Consider the following 22466-nt stretch of genomic DNA (forward strand, 5'->3'; position numbering starts at 1 on the left):
TGTTTTGTTGTCAAAATTTACATTACAGTGAACATGTTGCTGTTACTGTAAATCTGTTTGTTTGTGCCTTTTTTTGGGGGTGTTGTTTCTTCATTATTGGTTTCATTTAAAAAGAAATGAATATTTGCAAAGATATTCTTATTTAATTCAAACTGATTGATTTTATGTAATGTATGACTTTTGAATTTCATGATATATTGCTACATAAAATTTCAATGGCATTTTCTCATTGAGAGTTTGTCCTTTATTTAGTGGCTCGAGGATCACTTTAAGCGTGTAGGTGTTAATTGTTTGCTCTTCACGGGAGCTTTCCCGTGCAGTATTTGTAAGCTAGTTGTGATGTAGAAATGAATCCAGCCAATGACTATTAACAGGTAAATGCATTTTCATTATTTTGAAGGTAAGGGCCTCCTGACAAAACCTTAATACCATTCTGGTATTAGTATTGATGTCGTTTAGAGATGTGGAACTTGAGTTGTGTTGTTTAAATGAGTGTGTTTTCTTCTCTAGTGAAGCGTTAACGATTTTTCAACTATCACAGTTCTCATTACTTATCACACTTGAAAGAGATTTTGTCTAAATCTCTTTTACGAGCCTGAGATAGAGTAGTATTATACTTACTAACAGTGCTTGATGTAAATTGGTTACAGCATCTGAAGAAAAAAGTATTCATTATTTATGACATACTGGTGCATTAACTATGACATAAACATTTTGCATTAATATATTTCAGATTTGCTGATGACAGTTTTGTTTTTCCCCAAATTCTTGAATTTATGGTGGAGGAAACACACCATCTGCTGGTATTTTTTGGAAGTAGAGTAAAAAGGGGCACTGATTAAGTTGCCATCAAATAATGCCATTGTATGACTTTAAATGTGAAATCATATAAAAACAACCTGCACAGATTTAGGTGACAATAATGTTATGGTTTTGTATTTCTTAAACTTCAGTTGGGCAGCAGTTAAAGTATGAAATTGGAAAATTTCATTTAAAAAACAGACAAAGTGGTGTTCATGGGTGGGAAAATATCTCATCCAAAAATGATACCAAAACTCTACATAAGTAAAGATTAGAATATGTAAATTGCAGCAATATAATTTGGCAAAATTGCACTCATAGGATGGTGAACATGTGGATTTTTTTCAAAGATAAATTCTCCAAGTCCTAAAGTGCTCCACATAAATATAAAAAGGGGTCAGGAGTATAACTTAAAGTACTTACATAGTCGAGAAGTCTCCCAGATATGGCTACAGGGCTCGAGCCCTGGCATGGGCTTGCAGGAGCGTGGCTGTGTCACTATGGGAGTTCAACTTGGCGATTGAGAGGGCCGTTCGTCCACTCTAAAAATAAAGGAAACATTATTTAAACATGCAAAAAATAATCTTGAATGTGTCTGGTTACTATTTTTGTTTTCCAATATCACCTGATCAGTACGGGTCAGATCGCACTGAGTCCTCTCCAGCAACAATCTTGCAATATGAGTGTAGCCTCTCTCAGATGCAAACATAAGGGCTGTGGTTCCCTGACCATCCTGGATGTTGGCATCTGCGCCACAGCTAAGCAGCAGGCGAACCATCACCACTCTCCCGTGTCTCACAGCCAAGTGTAAAGCGGTTTGACCAGTCTGTTGATGTGAAGTGTTGGGGTTAAGGAAAGAATTCATTCACATAAAGCCACTTGTTTTATTTTAAAATGTGCTATGATTATTATAATTGGACTGTGGATGAAATCCCCCAAATTCCTTTCAACGTACTCTTACTCCAAAAATGTTAAACCTCACTCCATCCATCATTCTAGCCAGACATTTGCTCACAAAGTGGTAAATCATACAGCTGTTTTCAAGAAGAATTGGTATCTTTCATACTAGTGTCTTTCTATTAGCCCCAGTCAAAGGTTTTATTATAATTATTTACCTGGCTAGAGCAGATGTTAATATTGCCCAGTTCCATCAGTCTGCGGACCACCTCCATGTGCCCAGGATTGTCGGGGGCTGTCAGTGAAGCCAGCATTACTGTTGTGTAACCCGCTTTGTTCTGGAAGTTCACGTCACTTACTCCTGATACCAGGGAGAAAGTATTTGTCTCATTTTACTTTGACTTCTTTAAAAAAAAAAGAAATGTTTTTCTCCTACCTGTGTCTAAAAGTAGACTGACAATACTGTAGTTACAATTGGAAACACTATAATGGAGGGCTGTGTTGCCATTATCATCAGCCAGGTTGATAAGGAAGCCCAGTAAGGAAGGTGTTGCCCTTTTGACCTCTTTCAAATATGCAGATACGTTACTGGCTACTGAATTCTCCTCTGCTGCCGCTGAAAACCAGTTCTGGAAAAGCACCATAAGGGCCTTCCTCTTCAACCAAGAGGACAAAACCCACAATTACAAGCTATTTAAATGCTGTCTGTAAGATTTGCAAGTGTACGTACTGTGTCATTGGTAGGGTCCTCAATGTTGTCCATGTGCTCATTGAGGTAGAGACATGCTGACAGAAAGTCGGCATTTACCGTTTCGCTTCAAAAAGGATGCAAAAACAGAAAGGGAGATGTTAGAGAAAAACGTAAAGCAAGGAGAAACCTTATTGTGTTCTGGTAGGAGGACTGGTCGACCCTCACCTGCTTTGCGTTGTTCTTTTGTAGCCTGAATCCTCCTCCATCTGTTTTCCTATGGGCGTTTTGGCTATTTCTGCAGCTTCAACAGCTGCCAGCCCTCCATCTGTCCATCCATTTCCTTCTGATATCACTTCCCTTTTATGCTCCATCGTGGTCTTTTCTTGTTCTGTATACACTTGGGTTGGAGCCATCTTCCAAGGGTCGTTGGTGCTCTCTTCCTGTCCTGAACTACAAGCCATCTGTGATGCACTGTCGTCCCCAGCTGGATTGTAACAGTCAATGTTTCTGCATCTAGGGATTGTGTATAGTACAGAAAATAAAGTGCATTAAACTGATGGTAAATATTTATCTGTCAAGTCAATCCAAATAAGTATATTTGATAGCTTTTCTGTCAGGGTAACAGTGGTGGGGTTCATTCATAGGCAGTCATCCCAGGCAAAAAGATTGGACATCAAGCATCATCAATTGCAGCCGGCTGAGTTCAAGTGAAAAGTTTCTTCTACACATGTAAGGTAAAAATATTATTCACTAACCCTTCTGCAGCAGCATTGGAGATCCAAACTCCAGTGTCAGTTGTCATGGCGCACTCCCCACCTTTGAATGAAGTATATTGATTAATTGAAAGAGTTCTACTCAAAGTACCATGCTAAATATAACATGTACACAAATTTAGTGAATATTTTTTAATTTTTTTGCAATTTTGGCCTCTCAACAATACTCATGTCTCATCAGTATAAAATGGATTCAGTCATGACTTGATAAAAATACCTTTTCTTTGATTAGTGTGTCTTTGTTTGTGTCCAGGCTGAGTGCAGTATGAAGTAAGGATATTGAGGAGTCCCATCATCTCCTCCTGCAAGGAGATCATTTTGGGACTCGTGTTCTGTGCACATTTTTCTTTCTCTACTTCACTCAAACACTCCCATTGTTGTTCCAGGAGTTGCTTGAGCCTGGTGATGTGGTGGATGACCACAGACGTGTCAGCGGAAACCTCAGGGGAATCAGTATGTTCTCCATTGGTGCCAACACATTGAGATTTTGTCATGCTCTCGTCCGCCTGCTGGTCGACCACCACCCTCTCTGCATGGACCCACACCCCAGGATTTGTGACCAGGTTATCAATCTGTTCATCTTTGCCTTTGATTTCCTTCTTTTGGTGCTTAATTTTCCCAGAAAGCCTATTAGGGTCCATCTTGGTCTCGTGAAGTTTCTGTTCTAGTAGCGCGACCTTAGCTTGGAGAGATGTCACTGTCAGCAGCTCATCCAGATCTGAGCTGGTCCTCCACTCCTGTGCATGGTCACGTACTGTATTATGACATTGTTCTGGTTGTGGTGATTTGAAGGTCCTGTTCTTAGAGAGTGGTTGATTATGTGACCTTAGTTTTTCGTTTTCCTCCTTTAGTAGACAGATTTGTGCTCTGAGGTCAGGAATAACCCGTACCTCTATCTCTAGTTCCTCCACATGGTCCAAGGCATCTCTTAAACGCTTCAACAGACCTGAACAATCCTGAGTATTGGGACTGTCCATAGAGTCAAAAATGTCTTCACAAGACTTGTTTCTTTCTTCGAGATGTTCTTTTGAACTTCGTAGGATTCCAGGCTCTTCCAATCCTTGTCTCAAAAGCACCGTAAGGGGCAGACTGGAGGCCCGAAGGAGATGAGGTCGGATGTGCTCACCCAAGGGTTGCTCATCAAACTCCCGGATTTTGGCCTCTATTTCCGCTCGTGAAATGTGCGACCTGTGTTCGTAAAACCAAGAAGCCGGGCCTCGATGAGGTTCCTCAGAGAGCCGAGATCTGTGGCTGAGAGCCCCGGTTGAGCCCCAGGGGCTCTGACGGTAGGTATATCCTGAGGGGTTAGCGTGTCTAGGAAACGTGCTGACACGGGGGCCTTTACTGTGACGTTGGATGGAGATTCTTTTGATGGTTCTTCCTTTCTCAATATCGTCAACATATTTCAGGAAGTCCAAGTCTAGACGAAAACCGTATGGAGTTTCCACGGAGTATGGAAGTTTGCCTTTAATGCCAATTTCTGAAGCTTTGTCCGTATTCATTTTACCTGGAAAAATTGGAAATACATTTAGGATTAATCATTAAATATTTTAATATAATAGCACATTTCAGGCTAATTCAGTGCCATTGATGAGTGTAATTGTGAATTTCTTTTGTAGTGACTTTATAAATATTTGCAATGTCATACCATTTAGTTTTTCCATTTTTTTCAAGGTTTGTTGTCACATCATCTGGTGGATTTGTCTGTCAAAAAATGAAACAAGTCTAATTCAAACAGAAACATAGACATTATAATAAGCACCTGGTACCTTTTTTACATTCATTAATTCATTTTCCAAACCATTTATCTTCATAAAGGTTTGAGGACGACCTAGTATCAAACCCGCGACTCAAGAACTGCGAGCCCGACATGCTAACCACTGCTCACCAGGCTGCCTACCTTTTTTCCTACAGATGAAAATGGTAAGTGTTTGTAATTTTAAATATGGAGTGGAAAATCTGAATAAATTATCAGGTAATGTATTGCGGGCAAAAGAAAAACTAAAGTACTATGCCACTAGAAGTCGACTGTGGTATTTTAAACTGTATTATTTTCAGGGAGACGAGTCCTCATTGATAGGGCGAACATTGAAACTGTTTCAGCTTCATGCACAAAACCCCAACAATTGCACTTAATTGCTTTCCCTCTTCATCCATCACGTTTTCCGAGGGATGTGTTGCTGCTGCTTTTTCACTTATACTCTGATTCATTTCCTCCATGCACACGAATGGTTGTTATTCTCCTGTGGCATGTCTGATCTTCACTTGATTACTACCCTGCTGTCCAGAATGAGGGATGAGAATAACCAACTATGTTTCAAGCTTTTCAGCCATGGCCAGCAGGAAAAAAACAAAAACAAATCGAAAACAAAAACATAAGTATTGTTATGACTCATTGCTTCCCTCTTTTCTAAAACCCACTTTCTTTTTCAAACATTTTTCAGTCTTTAACTTTTACGTTTCATTTTCATTCCAAATTGAAACGAGCAATCACAAAATGAGCACTTCTGCTATTCACTGTGAAAGGGCTGGCCTACAATCTTTCCATACAACATTAAACTAATAGCTTATATAAAGCTATTTTCCAGGGTAACAAATCACGATTCATGGAACTGAAGCACAAATTAGCAGTACTATAATACCTTGCCACTTTGCAGTATTTCTTTTAAATCTTAAATAACACATTCTTTATAATGTAGTTGCACATGCTGTCAACTAAATCTAGTATTCTCTTTTATTTCTTTTCCTTTCCTCTGGCTGTCACTAAGGCACTTTGCAATGCCACCAATGCCATAAACAACTTATTCAAAAATGGCTTAGCTGTGGAATTTGACCTCCATTATTTAAGAGCAGATGGAATACATGTATGATGGTAAGGTGTTTGTACATGGACTCTGTACCTGGCAAACATTTAATTATTTGATTGTATAATGCATGGAGACCAAAATGCATATTTTACTTGTATGGATTGTATTACTTTGACTGAATAGGCAAGTATGCAACTGGGCTTTAAATTTAGCTGGGATCTTTTGGCACACATGCTGACATGTCTTAACTTATAGCACATACATGTGGTGTAAAGATGTGTTATACATGTCTACAGGTTTGATGTAGACATCTCTCAGTTTATTTGGTTAAATAGGAAGATGATCACTGGGTCAAATACTTTTAAAATTGGAAGGAAAAATATTCTTTGGGGAATTTAAAACATGTACATCATAAAAAAATCAAATAACTACTGAAGAATTATTGTATCTCTGCACTATCAACACTAGAATTGTACTGAATTAAATAAACAAGCAAGCCTGTGCTGCCACTGTTTTTCTTACACTTAAATATAGTTCTACATTTCTTACTCACCAACATGACCGCTAAAGAAACAATACTGGATCTGGGTTAGGAATCTCCCAGAAGTCATCCACCCCTTAACAATTTTCACATTTTAGTGGCACAGCTTTAATTGTCTGTGATTGGAGCTGTTGGTCCGTCTCCACCACACACACCAAAAGAGAAAGAAACTGAGCATAAAATAGTCACTTTACCCCAAAGAGGCCCCTGAAAAACATGACCAATGGCTCAGTGAAAACCAAAGTTAAAAATCAAGGAGGAATTTAAGGCCTTTGGGATTTTCCAAACCATTGGTAGTCGTAGACACAAAAATCAATCACTGTCAAATTTCCCAGTTCAAATAGATTGGACGCATCTCATTGTTATTGATAGAAAGAAAGTCAAAAGTTAATTATTTGAATACCATACAATAAGTAACATCATTGGCCAGTTTCTATCTTCAATAGATTTTCAAAATACTCTTAATTGGAATTATATCTCCAAAAAAAAAGAGCAATAACATCACCCACTGGTTCAAAGTCCTGAACATGAGCTCCCATTGTCTGCTGATTTATTTTAAAATATGACGTCTGCTCATTCCATCTTGTCTTGCTTTTCAAATGGTCATCTGTAAAATAGTTTGCCTTCTTCTTTTTATGATCTTTGTTCTCCTCCTAGAATATCCTCTCTTTTCCATGACTTTTTGGCTGCAGATTCTGTCTTTTTCCACAGCATAACTGGAAGAAATTTTGATACTAAAACCAGCGGTTTGGCTTGATTTTGGCCTTCAAAACTTATTTGGGGTGGTTTCACTGTGTTGTGTTCAGTCTGTAGCCAGTGGTATTGTGTGGTAATTGTAGACTCTCATGTCATAGTATCCCAGAATACTATACAATAGCGACAAAGTACGAGATAGACTGTGGCATCCAAATTACGGTGTGGGTTATTTGCAGGCAAAGCTCATTGCCTAAAGCAGCTGCCAGAGTTTCACGCCGTGCTATATTAATGGATAAAGGTTAAACGTGTGCAGCTTTGAGTGTGATTACAACAACATACATCATTATATACAGTTACAGTATGTGTCAATCCCTTATACTTTAAAGGGCTGCCAATAGAAAAGTAAAGATGTTTTCCTAATAGTATTTACCATAAGACAGGCTTCATTTCCAGCCTAAATATAGAAGAAAAACAAATATTTTTAAGACATGAGGGAAAACAAAAACTCACCTATATGCTGTATATTGCTGGTAAAAGTAGTCCACAGTTTTCGTCCTGACTTTGTGGCTGAGGATGTTTGTGTCTTGTGCTGTCAGGCAGAGTGACATGCCGTGGCTGTTTGATAGATGCCGATGTGCGTGCAGCCTCCACCATAACAGAAGCTGGGTTTCTTCTGAAAAGACAGAAGAAAGCAAGGAGGGGCTTGTGAACATGCCGTCCTACTAGGCGGCTGAAATGAAGAAATATTCTCACAGTCAAGGCGTGTTTTTTTTTTTTTTTGCTGAGAAAGCCAGCTGTTTGTCTGGAAACATGGCGGCATTATATGACGAGATGGTGCATTTACTCGGGTGGGGTGTAATAGTGGCACATAGTAATCCATGGGTCAGACCTGGACCTCCCTTGTGATGAATGTGTAACTCTACCCAATGCTATGAAATGTATGTGAAGGCAACAGAAGGCAGAGCAGAGGGCATGGTGACATCTATAGAGCTTGAATGTCTTTGGGCATACATTTCATTCTTGGTGGTTACTTGTTTGGCCTCTTTTCCTCTCATGTGCTCACTGTAAAGACAATAAAACTACCGTATTTTCCAGACCATAATTCACAGTTGTTTTTTTATAGTGTGGCTGGGACTTTTGGGTGAAATTATTCACAAATTATTATATCATTTACCTTGTTTTTTTTGTCACTGATCTACAAGATGGCACTTTAGGCCTCTATTCAAAATTACAACACTTTTTTTGCGTATCTCTTCAAAGATTACCACAGCAAACCCATGAAATTGCCTGTAACTTGAAGACGTGAGGATAAGATTATTCAAGTGGAAGTGAAAACTGATTTTATTTTCCTGTTATTTCCCATTCTAGGGGTTAATCAGTTGTTTTTTTTTGCTTCTCCTGATTTGGCTTGTGTATCTTTCAATGAATACACCTGTCCCAAACTTGATCCAGAGTGACATTTAAGTTTCTTCTACCTTGCAAACCCTCACAAATGATAGAATCTGCAAATATTAGAAACATTAGAAAGAGCATTTTCCATTATACAGGCAGACTACTGACTCCTTGAGGGTTTGTGGTTCACCGTGGAGGCAGCACTAAGGGGAAAAAACATGCTTTATTGCTTTAACAGACTGTACACATGCTGGAGAAACTTAGCTGGCATGCAAGTTTCTAAGAAACACTTGGAGTTGAGTCACATTTAACTCTTTGGCTGCCATAGACAGCAATAGATGTCCAGTTTTTGTGGACTGAGAGGACTGCCATTCATCATTGACTGGTAACTGCATTTCAATTTGCTTGGAAGACTATCACCATCAACCGCACAGAACGTAATCATTTACATTTAAGCCCTTCCAGTTGAAATGGATTAAACATGCATTGCAGCTAAGCCAGCATTTAATCAAATAACAGCGCTTGACTATTTTTCCATTCATCACAAATTGAAAGACAACCCTTTTGAAGTGTACTATTGCATCAACCAATCGACATGTGTTATGTAATCGTGGTTGGTTGTGAGAGGAGTGATGCATTGTGCTGTCTCTGCATTGGTCAAGAGAAGCATAATATTTACATGTAACGGTGACCTATGGATCAAGACCACCCCTTAAACCCATTGGTGGACATAGACGTCAAATTCATTTGAACTAAGAGGCTAGTGTGTGGCATTACACTTCAAACTTTATGGTATTTTGTTTTATAATCAATATATAATCTGTGTTTCTAGTTGTTGGTAAAACAGTAATTTAACAGCAACTGAAATGTAAGATGTAAACTAAAATATAGGATTGTTTTGATTCATAAAAATGTTATTTTGGATATATGCCAGGAGAAAAAAAAACAAATAAGCAATCTTAAAAATCAGACAAAACCAACAAGACATATAACAACTACAACAGTCAAGACGATAATAATAACAATAATAGAATTTAATGACCCCAAGTAGTCGGACGACAGATAAAGTTGGAACAAGTATAATTTTTTTTTGCATTGAAACATTTCTGGCAATCCAAAATTAACCCCACAATGAAATGAAGTTAAGATTACATTACCATCCACTTAACTTCCCGCCAGTCCAAGTCCAGTGGTCACTGAAGTCACATGATGGCAGAGTTCACCTCCCAGAAAGTGGGCCACATTTCAACCGACATTTCATTTTGCTGAAATCAGGCGAGCTTGTGGCTGAAGTCAGAGTTGTAACTCTGTTTACTGTGTAAACAACAAGGGCCTCATGCGACCCCGTTGTTCCACGAGTGGTTAACATTTAACAGACAGACATTGGCATTTCCTCTGAAGATGACTGATCATATTTTAAGCATCGGTCCCTATCCTGTTGATTGTTTTTGTTCAGTAGCTTCAGTGCAGCCAGCCTGTGTTGGTGCAGTTTTTCATTCAGACTGAAAAAAAAGACACTTCATGCAAGTATAATCATTTGATTGCAGACAGGTGCTACTAATTTTAGAAGACACTTCATTGGTTAAACTTTCTGCACGGGTTCGGTTGGAACAAAGACAAGGATCCAGTGTAGTCCTTTGTGGAATCAGTTTGAAAACCCTGATCTAAACAGGCTTCAGTAATATTGTCCTAATAGGTCACTATAACATGCCATTGCCCAATGCATGTGATAATATATCTATATATTTTTTTTCAATGAATCAGATTTAAGATTCAATAATCCACTCATGATTTTCTAGAGTGGAATTGCCATCTTCCTTTTTCTGATTGGATGCATGTCAGTTGTGATGTCACTCCCATCACACCAATTCCACATGGTATGTAAATTTGACCATTGTCTGATGAAAAACACCACTCACATATACATACTGTATATAAAATATAATCAAATATAGTTCTTTTTACTGCCATTTGTTGTTAATTTGACAATGAACATTTGATGGTTTTCCTGATTTTTTTTGCCAAAGAATGATATAATATGCAGTGTACTTTGTGGTTCTATTTTTATAAAGTTTTACTTGACACCCTAAAATTAGAGTTTGGTTGATACAGTGTAAAAAAAAAACATTATCTAGACCTCTCTGTATCTATCAACTAGGTGTTTATAGATGATAAGATGAGGCTGTTTATTGGAAGTCATAATGGTGCTCCAAAGTATGATGTGATATTAGTAGAGACTAGGTAGTAGAAAAGACTCCAATCCATCTAGGAACTGATCCAAGTCAATCATTGACACAGTGGGGACAGTGTATAAACCGCATGATTTTTGACCGTCCGTGTCTCTTCAGCCAGTCACAGAAGAGGGAGACAGACGGCTTTCGGCAGCGGGATAAGCAGAGCAAAATATGAAAACATCTCTGATCTACTTGGTTGTCCTAGCTGGCGCCTGTCTCCCTGTCCTGTGTGGCGAAGAGAAGCCCACCGAGACCCTCACTGAAATCCGTTCACCCTTTGCGGCGCTTGATGAAGTACGTGTCCTGGCAAATGGCCTCCTTCAGCTGGGCCAGAGCATGCGGGACTTTGTGAGCAAGACCAAAAGACAGATCAGTGAGATTTTCCAGAAGCTTAATATCTTTGACGATTCGTTCAACAAACTGTCCGTGTTGGCCGTTGAAATCAAAGTAGAAGAAGAAGAATTGAAAAAGACGGCGGTGGTTCTGAAGGCTAATAATGAAGAGATTAAGGACATATCTGTTCAAATCAACTCCAAGGTGGACACCATCATGCAGGAAAAGAACTCTCTCCAGAACAAGGTTGAAGACATGGAGGTGAAGTTGAGAAGTTTGTCTCGGGGAATGTTGAGTGGAGACCAAGTGGTAGAGATCAACAGCCTAAGGGTGAGTCAGGTGGAATTTATACTTTTTTAGTTTTTTTCTTCAAAGAAATTCTATTTTTTGCAGTCTATTTTTCTGCAATTGCCGAGCTAGCTTTAATAGTTACAAACTCAACCACAATGACAACCGTGACAAGCAGCAAAAATTACTGTAAAAGCAGTTAACAGATCTTAATTTTTTTTTAATACAAACCAGGGAGTGATTAACGGCCAGGAGCGAAGCATCACCGAGCTCTTGAAGGCTGTGAGGGACCAAAGTGACCAACTCATCTACCAGAGGAATAAGATCAACATTCTGGAAGAAAAGGTTGTGAAAATATCCATTCTCATGTCAAGTCTAACCGCCAAAATCTGCTGTAATTGTAGATATCACGAGGACATAAGAGCATAACTTGGAACTTGGCATTGTTGGAATAAACCTGAACATAGTTTTTTTCTACTGGCATGGAAATTGATACTAATCATGTTTTGGTTTTAACAGAATGTCCATGTTTACATAATGTGTATTTATATTGAGGCACTGTGAGGATTGCCTGACGTGTGTATAAAATATTGTCCAAATAATGTGCACCAGCTTACAGCCAGTACATTTACCCAAGATACGGTTGAAAGGAAGCTTGAATTCTTCAACAGCCAAACCCCAACACTCAGTCGTTATCTGAACTATGACTTCAGCAACAATTCTGCAGCGTTGGGTAAGATCACCCATCAGAACTGCATGCAATGTGTAAATTCCAAAAATGTTAAATTTTGTTTAAAAGATCTCCCAGTGGATTGCAGCGACCTGTTCAACAGAGGTGAGAGAAGCAGTGATGTGTACCCAATCAAACCTAATGGATCAAAGCCCTTCATGGTGTTTTGTGACATGAGTGGAGGTAATGAATATACATTTTTTTTATGTGTAAATTGTAAAACATGATTGTAAAGTGGGGAAAAATTGCTTTGTTTTCTGCTAGCACAAGGTGTAACAGTCATTCAGCAAAGAAAAGACGGCTCTGTCAACTTTGACCAAACTTGGGAAAAATATGAAAACGGATTTGGAGATTTTAACGGTATGTCAAAGGAAGTGACCTGGGTTGCATATAGAGGTCCAAAATCAAGTCCATCTCTGTCTCATATCTAAGAACTTCTCATTCGTGGTAAACTGTGTCTTCTTGCAGGGGAGTTTTGGCTGGGTCTTGGTAAAATTCGCTCTCTGGTTGCTCAGGGCAATTCTGTCCTTCACATCCATCTAGAAGACTGGAAACAGACCAAACACTTTAGTGAATATATGTTTGACCTTGGCGGTCCAGAGAGTAGCTACACTGTTCAATTCAAGCTTCTGTCAGGAGATATTGCTGACCCCTTGAAGAATCAAACAGGCATGACGTTCTCCACTAAGGACAGGCACAATGGCAAGAACTGGGACTCCAGCTGTACCCACACAGGTAGGCTATTTACTACATTGCATTAGAATCATTTTTGTTCTACATTTTTTGGTAAATGTTACGCTAAACTACTAGCAGATGTTGATGCAGGAATTGTCCAATTGGAAAAAAAAATCAGTAAAGCCATAAAAGAAACTGCCTCGAAGATAATTAACAACAAAATACTGCAAAAAACATTATGTTTTAACTACAATCTTGATACCTTGTGGTGATGTCAATTCTTGTGCATACACAGTACTTAATCCAAATAGTATTATCTCAGTAGTCAGTGTGCTCGACTGCCATGATAACACTGTGTGTCAGACCTTGGTTGGAGATGGAAAGGAACACAGTGATGCCAACATCATTAAAACTGGTTACATATATGGAATAAGGTATAAAACATGATTAGATTAAATATTTTCTTCGATCTTTCTAACTCCAAAAACCTACCATTAAATATACATTTTCTAAAGCACTAATAACGTTTTTATATGCATTACCATTAAATATATACTTTCAAAAGCAGTATCATGTTTTATATGCATTTCATTCTTTTAACTTCAGGTGGTTGGTGGTTCAAAAGCTGCGAGGACACCAACTTAAATGGGAAGTATTTCCTTGTGAGACATAAGGGACGTTTGGACCGTCGAAGAGGAATCCATTTAAAGCCTGGTCGAAAAGCATCTTATTTGCTAAGGTTCACGCAGATATCAGTTCATCCCTTCAACTCTTTGTCAACATCTTCAGAGACAAGTGGCTTTCATGCAAATGGAACAGATGTTCCACAATAAATGCAAACCATTAAGAACCATTTTTTGGATGTGATAATGATGATCCAATTGAAAAATAAATTTCACATAGCCATCAATTGCTATACTGGTAGCGAGCTGCCAGAGGCAAGAAACCTCAGTACAACCACTGAGGGAAATACCCAAAATCAAGCCTACTATTATTTTACTGCCTATAGCTAAACTTAACCCAAGATATGAAAACTGTTAAAATTTTAAATGTGGATGTCTTCTTCATTATATACTTTTACTTAAAAATCTACTGCTGTAAAATGTAATATGGAGTTCACTTGTTTTTCTGTTCCTAAAAATGTTATAGTGAATGCCATTTTATCCTGTTCTTTTTGAGTGAAAACATGTGCTGTGACCACAAAGTATACAATATCCATTCACAATTTAATTTGATGCTTTTACTTTGATATTTATCTGAAATAAAATGGGGAAAAACAATAAACTGTAGTACTAGTATCCCATTTGTTTGTGTTTATCCTAATTTGTGGATCAAGAAGAATTGTGTGTCCAATTCATAGTCCATAGAGGGCAGTGGAGATCATTCTCCTAAATATTCCCCCTTGAAGAAACTGATTTTCTATGACGGAGCAGTCTTGATAACTACACTGCTGTGCTGCATCTATAATTAGATTTGATAATGTGTGCGTGATAAGATCCATATATCTCCTTTCATTTTCTGTCATCTGATATTGTAATTGCCACTTCATTGCTAATGTGCCTCCTTCAATGTAAGATGCCATCCGTATCTTGCATGTCATAACTCTGCGCCTTTCTTGCAGCGCTTCAACACAGACACACCCAAACACAACTTTATGGCTTGACAGTGATTTCGCTGCACATGTGTGAAGGAGTGTCTTTAGTTACTCTCCCTGTGTGTATGCACGCATTCAATTGGAAGGTTATTTTAGGTCCAGTAAGGACCACTGTCAGTCTGTGCACACTGCGAGGGGAATTTGCCCTCCAGACAACAACTTCTCTAAAGCTTTGCCTCGAGGCAAAACTCCACAACAAAGATGGACAACAGTCCTCTACGAGTTTTGACTGTACCGACAACCCCTTACTCTGACCAGAGACCCGGTAGCAATGGCCTGAGAAGAAAAGTCCACGTCTTCCAGTCCAGGAGGAACTATCTGCACAACTTCATCCAAAGTATCTTTTCCTCCATTGATCTTCGTGACCGTCAGGGTTCTGCATTGGTTGTGGGAGGAGATGGGCGCTTCTTTAACCAAACAGCTATTGGAGTCATTGTGCAGATGGCAGCTGCCAATGGGGTCAGTGGCAATTGGTGTGTTCATTTAGCGTCTTTAGAATTCCGTCATTGTTCTTGTTGTACCTCGTGGGCGATATTTTAATGCTTAGGCCGAAGTATTCAATATTTGCTGAATGCCAGAAACATCTGATGACTCCACCTTTTGTCATCCTATCATTAATGCCGATTATAGTGAGAATGGGGGGCCGCAAACCTCAACTTAGGTCATTGTGAGTTGGATGGGATAATAATGTAACGACAAAAGGGTCCATTGGGAATTTAAAGTTTACATTTAGGAGGTGTGGTGTTTTTTCAAGTGCCTCAATTTACACCAAACGAGTGAAATGTCAAACCAAATGAAGAATCATAGCACAACAAATCCAATATTAAGTGGTTCCCCTGCTCGTAGCAGTCCAGCAAAACATGTGATGTCACACAGACATTTATTTACCTGCGTCATTTCCCCAGGTGGGTCGTCTAGTTGTTGGTCACCATGGGTTAATGTCCACGCCAGCTTGCTCCTGCGTGATCAGGAAATTCAAAGCCATCGGTGGTATCATCCTCACTGCCAGTCACAACCCAGCAGGACCTGACGGGGACTTTGGAATCAAGTTCAACACTACAAATGGAGGTATGGCAGTGAGACAGGGAGAAGCCAAGGGGGTGTGGGGGCAACTGCCAAGAGAAGGATTAGTTAGAGTCAAGCATTGGCTGTCATTGACGGTGTCTGGCATTCAATCCATTTAAACTGCTGTCAGTGGTAGGGAATGAGATAGACATTACTCTGAGATTAATTGGAAGATTGAAGATGCAGGAGTTAGTTTGGTTGAGACAAACTAAATGGAGTCATTCTCTCTCACCAAGGGCCAGCCAATGATGACATTACAAACAAGATTTATCAGATCAGCAGAACCATTGAAGAGTTTGCCATCTGCCCCGGACTCAGACTGGATCTCACTACTCTAGGCAAACAGACATTTGATCTGGAGAACAAATTCAAACCTTTTACAGGTAAAATGAAGGATGATGACGTCTGAGAAATGAATGATTTAAAATCTAAAGCTTCTTTCCATTTTTGTGATTGTGCCAAGTTGAAATTGTGGATGCTGTCGAGTCCTACGCCAACTTGATGAGAAACATCTTTGACTTTGCTAGTCTGAAGGAGCTTCTTTCTGGCGAGAACCACATCAAAATAAGACTGGATGCAATGCATGGAGGTAAGAGCTTTTTTATCTTGTGTAAAAAAAAAAGTGGTACATTTGAAATGCCTAAACTTTTACTACAAAATTCCTGTGAGATCAGTCAATGTGTAAACCAGTTCCCTACTTGCCTCCTAATTGCGGATTTCCTCTCTCCAGTGGTAGGTCCATATGTGAAGAGAATACTATGCGACGAGCTCGGGTGTCCTGACAATTGTGCCATTAATTGTGTCCCAATGGAAGATTTTGGAGGACTTCGTCCCGATCCAAACCTCATCTATGCTGCAGATTTGATTGACATCATGAGAGATGGAGAATACGACTTTGGTGCAGCATTTGACAGCGATGGGGTACAACAATTGAAGCTTAAATGCTTTTAAATTAAAACCCCGAGGCCTAAATGACTTGGTCTTGACTTTAGGATCGAAACATGGTCCTCGGAAAGCACGGGTTGTTTGTCACCCCGTCTGACTCGTTGGCTGTGATCGCTGACAACATCTTCTGCATCCCGTACTTTCAGCACAGTGGGGTGAGGGGCTTGGCCCGCAGCATGCCCACAAGTACGGCCTTAGACAGGTAAAGTGCAGGTTATTTTATTCAAATATTGACCAACATTTTCAGGCAAGTCTGTGTTTTGTCAACTGACCTGAAGCAATTATAATTGACAATAAAAAATAAAAAAAACAACTCAAACCTCTGTGAAAAACTGTGGCCTTAAATGTATTTTTTTTTTTGCATTTGCTTTTCTTATATTTCAATTTGCGCCTGTGTCCATTAATTTCTATTTTTGTACTTCTTGCAGAGTAGCCAAAGCAACAAAAATAGAACTATATGAAACTCCCACTGGGTGGAAGTTCTTTGGAAACTTAATGGACGCAGGACTACTGTCTTTGTGTGGTGAAGAAAGTTTTGGAACAAGTACAGTTTATAATTATAGCATAATTATTAGTATTTTCACAATCCAATTGATTTAACACATTGTGTTTCAGGTGGAGATCATATTCGTGAGAAGGATGGTCTTTGGGCTGTATTGGCATGGCTGACCATCATGGCCTCAAGAAGGCAAAGTGTGGAAGAAATACTTCAATACCATTGGCTAAAATATGGACGAAACTACTTCACCAGGTGTGTTCAAAGTAACACATTTAGACAAAGAGTAATGAAACAAATCAAAAAGTGAGATTTATCAAAATCCCTTCTCATCTCAGAGCTCAAAATTACACATGAATGTGATATATGTGCAAATAGATGAATCAAAAATATTGGTAGGTGACAACAATGCTTTGCTCAGATAATTCCTGCCATCTAGAGGGCATTACATGCTTTAAAATAATTCATTTACCTTGCTACTTGAAGAGAAAATTAGGAGTTCAATTAAAGTAAATGTGCAATAGACACTATAAGCAATTAAGATGTTTCTATGTGGTATGAAGGAAGCATTGTTGGATGCTTTTTGTCTTGTTTTGTTTATAGGTATGACTATGAAAACATTGATATTGACGCGGCTTGTGAAATGATGGAGGATGTTGAGCTTCTGATTGCAGACAAGAATTTTGTGAGGCGGCGATTTGCAGTGGAAGACAAAATCTACCAAGTGGAAAAAGCAGATAATTTTGAATACACGGACCCAGTTGACAGCAGCATCACTCGGAACCAAGTACATTACATATGGCAGTACTTTATTTTAATATTTCAAGTCCTGGTCAGACATCTGAAATTTCCCAATCTCTCTCTGGAGGGTCTGCGGATTATCTTCTCTGATGGTTCTCGAATCATCTACAGACTCGGTGGTACAAGTAGTGATGGGGCCACTGTTCGGATCTACCTGGAAACCTATGACAAGGAAGCCATTTTTCAAGAAACACAGGTAATTATAGTATTTTTAAGAACCCATCAGGTAAGCTATGATGATCCCTTATTATGGTAAAAAAGAAATTGTGTCCCCAAATTTGCAGTGAGCTGACTAATAATCCAAAGGTACATTTAAAAAATAATATTTCAATTATAAGGGCTTGAGTTTATAGTCTACTCAACTGTGAATTGCAACAAAGCTTTTTAAAAAAATGTTATTTCATAAGAAATTAAGTTCACCAAATGTTTAATTTACTTTGTAATGTTTTTATTTTTTTAATTTATATTTTTATTGTTGTATATTTTTTGCTTTTTTTGACAGGTGGTGTTGGCACCATTAGCCACAATTGCTCTGAAAATTTCTCAACTCCATCAAAGGACTGGTCGAACTGGTCCGTCAGTTATCACATGATTTCGCCCACAAATGACATCACAATGGCTTTCATTCAAAACACAACCACACACATTTCAATGGTGGACTTTCGGCTTATTGTACCACAGTGAAACCTTTATATCAGAATATTAACTTTATATTCCAATATAGCAATAATGTAGATTATTTTTGGAAGACAAAATAATGTAATGCTTATTTTTTGCAATATTAAAGAGCTTTTTATTTTTGGTTTATGAATTTTCTTTATCCTTCATTTTCTTTTTTCGTCGTCACAAGTAGTAAGGAGTGATATGTTTTATAGTGAAGTTGGTTGTTTATTCTAAAAGTCTATTTTACTAGCCTCATTATTGTGAAATATCATCTGAAAATCTCAAAATGCTTCTTGCGGAAAATGGAAACTCATCAGTGAATGACGATCATAAATTGGAGTGAAATTAGCGTAAGGAAAACAACTTTGCTCATGCATATCCAGCTTAAAACATCAATTTTCTTCCATATTTATCAAATTACTTTTCTATGCCAAAATCATCAGGTGACTTATTGTTTCTAATGGTCATATTAAACCAATATGCTAAAATGGCAAATGTGTAAATCAGACATTGTCTATAGTATCTATTTTTTTTACAAACCACCTATTCTGTTCAGTCTAATTTATAAATTATTTATTTTTTTATTATTAATAATGTCCCATTTTTGAATAGTTGACTTTTATCTGGCAATATTAAAACATAACTAGTGTGCACGAAACATCCTTTTTCGACGGCCTCAAGTCATCAAAAATGAAGCAACTCGTGTTCACCTCAGCGATTGAATTTAACGACTTGAACTTGAGTAATGACAATTTCATGCTCACATCATTTTATTATTTAATCGGTTGAATAATAAACAGGGAGAGAGGGGTCGTCTGAACTCTATAGTACAGAGGTCGGGAACCTTTTTGACAGAGAGATCCATAAACAATTCATATTTTCAAATGTTATTTCTTGAGAGCATTTCTCAGAATTGAAAAGTAAAAATACATGAAAATGTGTGATATTTTTTTCATTTCACCACTTTTAAAGCACAACAAGTCTGAATTCTTTTGACAACATTGTTATGTTGTTGCTAATAAATCAATTGCAATGATATCATGCAAGTAGAAGAGTAATAAAAAACAAAACTATGTTTAAAGTGGTGCTAGAGGTAGTATCAATGCCACAGTGCATATTTTACCTCACAAGTTAGTGGGGAGCCATATGCACCCATGGAAAGAGCCACATATAGCTCCCGAGCCACAGGTTCCCTACCCCTGCGAGAGTATTTACTCGATGAGTCACGTGACAGTGGAGAAGTGGAAACTCTGATGAAGAAAGGAAGCAGGAAGTCCATCAAACAACAAGCAGAGAACGTAAACTATACCAAAAAAAGAAACTAAAACCCCACGATGGCTGGTATTAAAGGTAGTTCCTTCAATGTATAACCTGGATCTGTATCGTGATAAACATATTTTTATTCTTGCATGTTTTATTGCGTAGTTTCGCGGCTTGACAAACTTAGTCAGACCATGGCTGTGTATCGAAAAGTTGGCGGAATGATTCTGCCAGTCACTATGCTAAAATAACAAATGTCATCATTTAGATGTGTTGTGAATGTTGTTTCCTGACTATTTTGATTTTTGATATATTTCTTCCAAATCAGCTTTGGTCGGATTGTCTTTTAGTGGGGCCATCGGACTGACGTTTCTGCTTCTGGGTTGTGCAGTGGAACAATATGGGTATGTTGTTCTCTAACACAGAAATAAAACCACTTCATGATCCTGATTATAATATAAAATACAGTATGTATACCCTTGCATCACTAGTTTTAAGTCTACATAGTCATCTAATTTAGTAGAGATAAGCACAATCGCAGCAGATCTGGGCTTTGTCCCTTCAGTATTATTAGAAATATTGCCTTAACCAAAACCAAAATTGCATTCATGGAATTGCATGACATTATTCCAAACATTTTAGTCATTTTATGTTATAGTGTTATATTCAATTTCCATTTAAGCAAATGTTAGAGTGTTCTGAGCCATCACATTCTGAGATCGAGACGTTGAGATCATTGTAGAATTTGATCTAAATGCACACAGTCATGATGAAAATTGTATATTGGGGAAGGGGTGACTCATCTTGGCCAGCTAACTACGTCATTGAACAGACACTGCTGTAAAATTGAAATGTTATTGTTCCATATCCCACCTTTACCACCAGCCCTTTACACAGTTTACAGCCACCATCTTCAAAGATCCTTCATATCTTTCAAAAAAACAACACATCTTTTAATCAAAATACCACTTTGATGTACACCAAATCTAGATAAACATGCATTTCGTCTCTAGTATGAGGGCTAAATTCTCTTTTCTTTTTGTTTTGTCCTATTTTTTTCATTTAGAGTTTATTGGCCACTGCTGGTGCTGATATTTTACATCTTGAGTCCGATCCCTACATACATATCAAGACGTCTCAGTGATGACACTGATTCTTCCAGCAATGCATGCAGAGAACTGGCCTATTTCTTTACAACTGGACTCGTCATATCCTCATTTGGACTCCCCATTGTCCTAGCTCGGAACAGTACAGTGAGTTCATTTCCCCTCTATGATATAACTTTAATGTTTCATTTTTGGCATCTATAACATGGCATGATGTCTACTCAACATCACTTCTTCAAAATGGGGTTGCACACTAAATACTCACATTTTTCCTCTAAAATAGCAGTCTCAAATTGCTTCATTTTCTGCAAGTCGGGTTTTTATGCGCATATAAGCCGTGCCCTCAATTCAGTTTTTTTTGTCCGACAAAAGCGGCTTATATGCGAGTAAATACGATAACTCAATTATTTCCCCTATTGCACATAATACTTGGAAATTTTAATATTCCAAAAAGATCATTAATTTATTGTGGTAGCAAATAATATTGTATATGTCAGGCTTTGTTTTATTTTTAATCAATTTTTTCTACATATCCAGATCCAATGGGGTGCCTGCGGTCTTGTAATGACAGGTAATGCCGTCATCTTCCTCACAATCCTCGGCTTTTTTCTGGTGTTCGGAGGTGGCGAAGACTTCAGTTGGGAACAGTGGTAAAAGTGCATGGTTGAATGAAATTGAATGGATGGATGGGTTGGTGAATGGCTTGGTATCGTTCTGTTAGAGACAAAGCAAATTCCAAATGTCAACTGTGTGAACACTTTCTCAAATGGGTTTGACACAAAGCATTGTGTCCGGGGTATGAGAGATATAGTACATTTAATCCACATAGCTTTAACTGCTATATTTATCCATCATAACTTGGCCAGGCTAGCATGTTCTATACTCTACTTTAAATTTGGGTTTCTGTCACTCCATCTATCTGTGATAGTAGTTGTGTTGAGGATTCTTTTCAATTATCATGGCGGTTAATGTCACCCTAATTCATATTACATCTGACAACCATGTGTTGGATGTTTATTTTTTTTATATTTAGATACCTTGCCAATGAATTTTAATGTTTCTGCAAGCGTGAACATTTTCACCAAAGATAATTTGAGGTAAGATGAAGTCTTCGTACTAGTCAACCGTCTCTAAATGCCAGTTGAGGAAGCGCTACCTTGTGAATATCTATACATTTTCATTAATTATTTGTGTGAACAAAAGTCTAGTGAGTTGCTTTTTCTTGTTGTTTATGTTTTCTCGCAGTCCAAAATTTTATAGTATTAATTTTCCATTTCAAATGTTAGGTTTGTCATGGAAATATTGAACTGCAAACAAAAAGAATATCAGTCTTGAGTTTTGCATTTAATACAATATGTCAAATTATGACTACATGCTATTTGGGTTATCCTCTGCGTTATCATTAACTTGTGTTTAGTGTATTTTGTATGGTTTGGGCCACATGTCTGATTTCCTTAAACATGGCCGTATTTGAGAGTGCATTCAGATTCAGAATTAATTTTATCGGCTCTTGATTGCATTGTGTTTTCTAACAATAAAATATTTTGTAATGTGAAATAAATGCCTAAGCTTTATTTCTACTAACACTGATATAGTTTTAAAATCACCCAATTGATGA

General features: G+C 38.1%; 4 protein-coding genes across 4 annotated transcripts; 3 read left to right on the forward strand and 1 right to left on the reverse strand.

Annotated features, from left to right (window-relative positions):
* Positions 1–177: 177 nt before the first annotated feature.
* LOC144201494 (KN motif and ankyrin repeat domain-containing protein 4-like) lies at positions 178–10072 on the reverse strand. Its single transcript, XM_077724179.1, has 12 exons — positions 9756–10072; positions 7717–7879; positions 4811–4866; positions 3380–4669; positions 3145–3205; positions 2615–2896; positions 2429–2513; positions 2135–2354; positions 1917–2059; positions 1427–1627; positions 1225–1343; positions 178–653 (listed from the first exon to the last, which is right to left on the reverse strand). Exons 3-11 carry the CDS (start codon positions 4824–4826, stop codon positions 1251–1253), a joined length of 2391 nt encoding a protein of 796 aa, XP_077580305.1. The 5' UTR covers positions 4827–4866; positions 7717–7879; positions 9756–10072; the 3' UTR covers positions 178–653; positions 1225–1250.
* An 854-nt stretch (positions 10073–10926) lies between these two features.
* LOC144202199 (angiopoietin-related protein 3-like) lies at positions 10927–14142 on the forward strand. The gene is made up of 7 exons (XM_077725262.1): positions 10927–11495; positions 11688–11798; positions 12066–12186; positions 12253–12366; positions 12448–12543; positions 12652–12918; positions 13465–14142. Exons 1-7 carry the CDS (start codon positions 11004–11006, stop codon positions 13689–13691), a joined length of 1428 nt encoding a protein of 475 aa, XP_077581388.1. The 5' UTR covers positions 10927–11003; the 3' UTR covers positions 13692–14142.
* A 517-nt stretch (positions 14143–14659) lies between these two features.
* LOC144201636 (phosphoglucomutase-1-like) lies at positions 14660–18461 on the forward strand. Its single transcript, XM_077724376.1, has 11 exons — positions 14660–14971; positions 15418–15580; positions 15814–15960; positions 16041–16166; positions 16308–16498; positions 16570–16724; positions 16951–17066; positions 17138–17273; positions 17622–17805; positions 17887–18015; positions 18322–18461. The coding sequence occupies exons 1-11, from the start codon at positions 14714–14716 to the stop codon at positions 18409–18411; spliced, it is 1695 nt and encodes a 564-aa protein (XP_077580502.1). The 5' UTR covers positions 14660–14713; the 3' UTR covers positions 18412–18461.
* Positions 18462–19698: 1237 nt separating this feature from the next.
* LOC144201183 (leptin receptor gene-related protein) lies at positions 19699–22406 on the forward strand. The gene is made up of 4 exons (XM_077723618.1): positions 19699–19832; positions 20071–20146; positions 20809–20995; positions 21386–22406. The coding sequence occupies exons 1-4, from the start codon at positions 19817–19819 to the stop codon at positions 21500–21502; spliced, it is 396 nt and encodes a 131-aa protein (XP_077579744.1). The 5' UTR covers positions 19699–19816; the 3' UTR covers positions 21503–22406.
* Positions 22407–22466: the final 60 nt, after the last annotated feature.

The sequence above is a fragment of the Stigmatopora nigra genome, chromosome 9 (genome assembly GCF_051989575.1).
Source record: "Stigmatopora nigra isolate UIUO_SnigA chromosome 9, RoL_Snig_1.1, whole genome shotgun sequence".
Classification (NCBI taxonomy): domain Eukaryota; kingdom Metazoa; phylum Chordata; class Actinopteri; order Syngnathiformes; family Syngnathidae; genus Stigmatopora; species Stigmatopora nigra.

Coding starts and splice junctions, on each gene's coding strand:
- LOC144201494 (XM_077724179.1), bottom strand. Junction 3,206..3,379: donor ACACACTAATCAAAGAAAAG/GTATTTTTATCA, acceptor CTTCATTCAAAG/GTGGGGAGTGCGCCATGACA. Junction 2,060..2,134: donor CAGTCTACTTTTAGACACAG/GTAGGAGAAAAA, acceptor CCCTGGTATCAG/GAGTAAGTGACGTGAACTTC.
- LOC144202199 (XM_077725262.1), top strand. CDS start 11,004: ATGAAAACATCTCTGATCTACTTGGTTGTCCTAGCTGGCGCCTGTCTC. Junction 11,799..12,065: donor TCAACATTCTGGAAGAAAAG/GTTGTGAAAATA, acceptor AATGTGCACCAG/CTTACAGCCAGTACATTTAC. Junction 12,367..12,447: donor GTTTTGTGACATGAGTGGAG/GTAATGAATATA, acceptor GTTTTCTGCTAG/CACAAGGTGTAACAGTCATT.
- LOC144201636 (XM_077724376.1), top strand. CDS start 14,714: ATGGACAACAGTCCTCTACGAGTTTTGACTGTACCGACAACCCCTTAC. Junction 15,961..16,040: donor CAAATTCAAACCTTTTACAG/GTAAAATGAAGG, acceptor GATTGTGCCAAG/TTGAAATTGTGGATGCTGTC. Junction 18,016..18,321: donor CCATTTTTCAAGAAACACAG/GTAATTATAGTA, acceptor TTTTTTTGACAG/GTGGTGTTGGCACCATTAGC.
- LOC144201183 (XM_077723618.1), top strand. Junction 20,147..20,808: donor TGTGCAGTGGAACAATATGG/GTATGTTGTTCT, acceptor TTTTTCATTTAG/AGTTTATTGGCCACTGCTGG. Junction 20,996..21,385: donor TCCTAGCTCGGAACAGTACA/GTGAGTTCATTT, acceptor CTACATATCCAG/ATCCAATGGGGTGCCTGCGG.